The 6376-nt window shown below is 22.7% G+C and overlaps 1 protein-coding gene across 1 annotated transcript in view; it reads right to left on the bottom strand.

Annotated features, from left to right (window-relative positions):
• Window positions 1-274: 274 nt before the first annotated feature.
• The window catches only part of LOC112693188 (carbonic anhydrase-like), a 29301-nt gene continuing 23199 nt past the window's right edge, over window positions 275-6376 (bottom strand). The window contains exons 4-6 of the mRNA XM_025568143.1: window positions 4972-5110; window positions 1842-2175; window positions 275-1454 (exon numbers count right to left, since the gene is read on the bottom strand). Coding sequence (XP_025423928.1) covers window positions 1239-1454; window positions 1842-2175; window positions 4972-5110 — 689 coding nt within the window. The 3' untranslated portion in view covers window positions 275-1238. The remainder of the gene's footprint in view (window positions 1455-1841; window positions 2176-4971; window positions 5111-6376) is intronic.

Genomic DNA, 6376 nt, shown 5'->3' with positions numbered 1-6376 from the left:
CAATTTTTTAAATTATGGCGTTATGATATGATATAAAAATAAATAATTTTTAAGTATAAGTCACTAAAATTAAAATTAAAACTAATATTATAAATTAAGTATTTAATTTATGTACTAAGTTTTTTCCAGTAAATATCTTAAAGTTTTACTTAAAAAACGAGTATTTTTTTTAAATATAATAAAAGTAAATGCAATAATTTGAACCAATTCATTTATCATAACATATATCAATTGATTTACAAATTTTATTTAAATTTTAAAGCAATATTCTATTTTTATAATATTTTATTTTATCTAGATTGTTGCAATAATGCCACAAGTGACTCAATTTACAATAACAACATTTTACATAATGATCAAATTAAATAAACCTGATACTTTCAATACAGAACTATGCTACATGCATTTAATTAAACAGAATTATTCATAAAAACCATCTTTCTAGGTCAGCTAGATACCACCAATGTAATTGATTAACATAAAATCTTAAATATAAAATCAATATTTTCCTATTCTAGTAGTATATGTTACTTGATACTAAATTATTATTGTATGTTACAGTTTCTACAAACAAAACATGTAAGATGTAATGATAACTTTATTATCTAATCTCTATTATACATTGAATAATGATCGACAATTAAAACCTACAAAATTAAATAATAGTTTAAAATTATAAACTATAAATACTGTAGTTTATAGCATTATAAATGGTATCGATAAAAGAAAACAAATTATACTTGCTATTTTTACTGTGAAAAAATTTAATGTCACATGATAAATAAAACACACGATCACTTGGGTTCGAACGAATTTAGTATTTTATTAGAACTACAGGAATATACGCGTGATGCATACGCCATGTAAATACACATAATAATTAAATATCTCTCAAATAATTGATATAAAAATAGTTGGTAAAGTTATTATTAGGAAATAATCTCTTAATGTATTAAGTATTATGAAAATAATAATAAAATATAAAAAATAATTTCGTTAAATAGAAAATAAAATATGCATATTATATTGTTTAAGACTAATATATGGTTGAGATCTATCACATATTAATAATTATACACACTTTTTCAATCATTTTACGTATATACACAATCAAATTAAAAATTATTTTAAAGGTATATATAAATATATAAATATAGTGAAATTATCATCATTTCATTGGATCATAATTAATAACCAAACGTTGATAGTATTTGTAGTTTAAACTCTAGCAGACAGCCTCAGAGTAGCGTTAAGGTAGCGAGTTTACAACACAATAACATGACCATATTGAATATGGAAAAATCAAATGTTAATCCACTACTTGTATTTGGAATGTTCAGATTTGCAAACCCACCCACGTTGTACCATACAGGTCGTCCCGATAACTCTTGCACGGGTCTTGCGTTGTGCGTAAGTTGTCCATGTTTTGAACGCAGCATACGGAATGCTTGGATCTGTGAAAGAAAAAAAGAATTTAAAATTAAATCAAAGTAGATTGATACAATTTTTTTCACAGTAATACATTCCTTTTTTTACTGTTCTACATTTTATAATAATTACACAATGGTATAACGTACGTTTAACAAGAATAAACTATTATAGCAATCGACTTAATAAAGTAAAAATCACTTGATAACATTTTTAATTATGTTGTTTATTTAATACTTTGTATACTTATCGTTAAAATTTAAATTGAATTCATAAATAACAATTTAATGTGAAGTATCTAATGTAGGAAGGTATTTTAGACAAAAATCTTGTTTTATTTATATCAGCATGTTTTATTATTAAATTTCTTAATTGATGACTATATTTTTATTTATACTTATACTAATTAGTACCTGATTATGAGAGAGTCGGATTGGGTGTTTGAAGTCTATCCATGTAACAACTTCTAAGCAAGGTGGTGTAGTTAAAGAGCCTTTGTAAGTGAAATAATGTTCTGTTGATTCTGGTAATACAGATCTAATAGTGAACCCGTTCGGCAAAAATGTTGAAGTATCGGGCATATGTATTATATCCAGGGCATTAACAATTTCAGAATATACAGGATTATCTTCTTTGGTGATTTCGAAGAACGAAGCTAAGACTACTAACCCATCATTTTTTGTCAATGCTATTGAATCACTATCGTAGTCTGTATTTGTAAACACCATATGTAATTCCATCGGATAGCTACAAAACCAAACATTTAAGATCAAATAGTAATATTTATTTATTTAATATTTTAATTAATACTTGTTATCATGAATTTTTGATATACTAAGAAATACCTAGTATTAATGTTATATACAGTTAGTGAAACGCTGTACTGCGTATATATTTTTCCCTCGAGAATTATTTTCATAATTGATAATATTTTTGCCATATGTATTTTTAAGTTTTTCAAATAGAACTTAAATTAAACATGCATATCATGTAAATAAAAGCTACATACTCGAATTTTCTATCTGGAAGTTAAGCGTTTGTAGTATTTAATTTTCTAATATATCATTTATTATGTAGGGTACCTAACCACCGAAAATTTAAACTTTTATATTGATAAAATAATAAAAACAGTTCCGAAATTTAAATTTAAATAATTTATGAGTCTTTGTAATATATAAACGTGAGAATAGTTATACATTTTCGCTTTAAAACATAATTTCTACAGAATAAGTAAATTTGTATTAATATATATTATGTGACACACTAAGTATATTATAAACTTGTATATTTTTTAAATTAATCTTGGTAGCTTTGATCATTGAATCTGGATGATTTTCGTTTAGTATTTTCAGTTGATTTTATGTTTGTTCAGAATATATACCAAATACGTTAGAAAAACCGGCGACTATTCACTTTAAGTTTGGACAGCCACCTTACCATGCTCAGCTTTTTTATGCAGGTATAATAAATTTGTAAACATATATGATACAATATATTCTTATTGATATTAATTTTAACTTTTAATATTTTAATTTGAATTAATATCAATGAATATTAAAAACAATTATGCTCATAGCATTATAGCAGAGGTTTCTTTTGAGGGTGCCATGAAGTTATTTTAAATACAAAGCAATCATTCATATTTTTCACAATCAAAAAAAAAAAAAAAAAAAATGTATGTAGATATATTACATAAAATGTGTATATATGTATATATATGTATTTTAAAGTCATCTTCAATACTTGGATTTATTAAAAGAAATACGCATAACTTCTCAAATATTAAAGCACTGAACATTTTATACATGGAATTAGTTTAGTCATTACTTGAATAATTGAATATGGTTCTGTCATTTGGGATCCGTTCTTAGTTGTCTATAGCAAAAAGCTTGAACACGAACAAAATAAATATCCATACTATTTTTATTGTAAACGATAATCTACATTTTACATTAAAAAGGATCAAAGCTATAAGGTTTTACGATAAGTCTTAGACATATACGTTTTGAATTATATTGGTAATATAAATGATTCTATCGATGAAAGCCATCCCTAACTTTAATTAATTTAGCAGCTTCATCCTTTAACTCTAAACCGAAACTCGAAACCATCCAACATTTAATTTTTCAAATTACAGAACTCTTTGCGGCAACTCTACATGCATTAATAGGTTGTTAGTAAATGAATAGCTTCATTCAATAACACGTATAATTCCAATTAATTTTATTTAAATTGCACCAAAATTCATGATAGCATTTAATTAAATTTAAAATACTACATTGTTTTATTTCATATCTTTTTATTTAAACATAAGAATAAGATGGAAAAATATTATACTATTATTATTTATTACACTAAACTATCCAAAATAATTAAATTAAATTATAATTAATTAATTAATTGTTTATTTATGTGTTTACCATATGTCTATATAAATCTTGTTATGATTACATTGATACTAATTAGCAATAAATTATATTATTACTGTACTTCATACTTTGGGGTGTTTATTCAGTAAATACTATAATAATTCAGTATTATACCCTCAATTTACTTATTTAATATAAAATAAATTATAAATATAAATATATATAAAATATAATAATAAGTTTATATAATATATTTGGTCCATATATTATTTAGAAAACCAAAGTTGTAAAATATAAATATAAATACATGGTATAGAGTGCCTCCAAATTTGTATAAATTACTTCAGAGTACCATAGATAAAAAAAATTGGACACATATGGCTATAGGTTTGGTGTACACGATTCACACGCATTTAGTAAAATCATAATCATAAGGTTTAAGTTATTTATAAAAATTTTTATAAATTCTTAAGTCTTATTCTCACATAACTTTGCTTTGACCATTACTTCTTTCTTACCACTAATTTCGACTCTCTCTCAGTCCTTCTCGCTGTTATCCCTACCAGAGCCAGATTAATGAAATTAGTAGCTCTGGTCTAATTCATTTTTAGAGGCCCAATTTTTTTAAAAAGAAAGTATTTTTATTTATTATATTGTACAATATTAATTAAATACAATAAATATTTTTCTCAGAGAGCAAATTTACATTAGATACATAGTTAATTTATTAAATAATACAATTTAATTAAATACAAAATATATGGTAATAATACAAAAAAAAACAAATAAATATTTAAAAATGTTTTTTCTAGATTTATTTGATGTAAAAGTATCTAAGACGTCTTCAAATGAAAGTATTTTACATATGTCATTTTCAATTGACAAAATGTTAATGCATTTCACCTTTATTCAATTTGTGTAGATCTTAGTCGATTTTTAATTAGAGTCAACTTTGAAAATGAACGTTCTGCTTTAAAATTTATCAACGGTATTGTCAAGTATAATCTTAATGCAATATATATTTAATTAACTAAAAATTTGAAATGAGAAAGAGAAAGATTATAAGAATTTAGCCTGCTGTCAAGTTCATAAATCAATTTATCTATAATTATAAAGAAAGTATCTAGTTTACTAGCTATATGACTTCTTATACGTATTCAAATATTTAACATACCTATGGTTGTTGATGAGATCTTCACTGCCCAATGAGTCATTAACACCCCAATGAAAGTGTAACTGAGTGAATTTGTAGGTGGGAGTTAGAGGACCTCCACTGATCATTACTGGTGCCGAGTAATTTAATTGTAAGACCACTGTAAACATATATTATTTATAAAATAATTACATTCTGAGCAGTCATAAACAATTCGTTTTTCAATAATGTTTAACATTTAATTTTATTAATAATAATTATTTGTTAAGTACAAATTATAGTAGCATAAAAACTAATCAAAAGTTGCAAATTACCTTATATATTATACATTATCTGTAAATACTAAACACAGCACAAATTGATACTTAGATACCTATTTAACTTTTCCATAGATTAAAAAAATGTATTTGAAAAGCAGCATTAAAAGGTGGAATTTACGAAAAATATTTCGCTTTGATATTTTATTATTATATTTTACGGAGATGAATTTTGCAATAAATTTGATACATTTTGGGGTTTCTACGTATTACAAAATTTTTTTTCGGTAAATTATTATAAAATTTAAAATTTTTGATTCTTAATTTTAAAAATTCAAAAAAATATTAAGAATATTAGGTATATTTTATTAAAACATAGTTGTGTTATAGTTAAACAGAAATTCAGTATGTCTATTATAGTATTGTGATAATATTATACATGTAAATAAAAATGATTATTATTGATTGATCTAAATTGCATCCTTTTAACAACCTCGATGTAAACATCTTAAAATAAATAAGCTACAATTATAAAAATTATTTGCTTATTAATTTAATTCGTTAAAGTTTAACCAATAACAACTACCAACACTTGTAACAAAACATCATGTTAACGAAAGAATTTTATTATTTTTTAGGTACAAATCTATTTTATAGTTTTCCTAGTCTTTGAGTTATATTTAATATTTATATATATTAAAATAATTATATAGGTACTACAAAAATATATAAAACATATGTAAGAAATTTTGAAGAAGTTACAGTTATAAGAAGTTTATTAATGTTAGTTTTATTAATTGAATTATAAGATTTAATTTCATACAACGTAATGTATATGTTTCTTTATATATTCAATGCCCTTTAATTTTATACAAAATAAATATACGAGTATATATATATATATATATATATATATATATATATATATATATATATATATATTAATTTTGCGATTATTATTTTATAAAGTAATATTATATTACTTTATTTATAATTTAATATTTTAATAGTTATATGAATATAATTATACAATTAATAAATAGTCATATTTATTTATTATCGAAATATTTTTATTTTATAGTTTATTCAACAATAATTTAAATATATTTAATATATAACATATGGATAAACAAGAAGATAATAATATAGTTTGGATAGAAGATATATTT

Source organism: Sipha flava, unplaced genomic scaffold, assembly GCF_003268045.1.
Source record: "Sipha flava isolate LNK unplaced genomic scaffold, YSA_version1 81_pilon_pilon, whole genome shotgun sequence".
Taxonomy (NCBI): Eukaryota; Metazoa; Arthropoda; class Insecta; order Hemiptera; family Aphididae; genus Sipha; species Sipha flava.
This window is presented reverse-complemented; position numbering and strand designations above follow the sequence as displayed.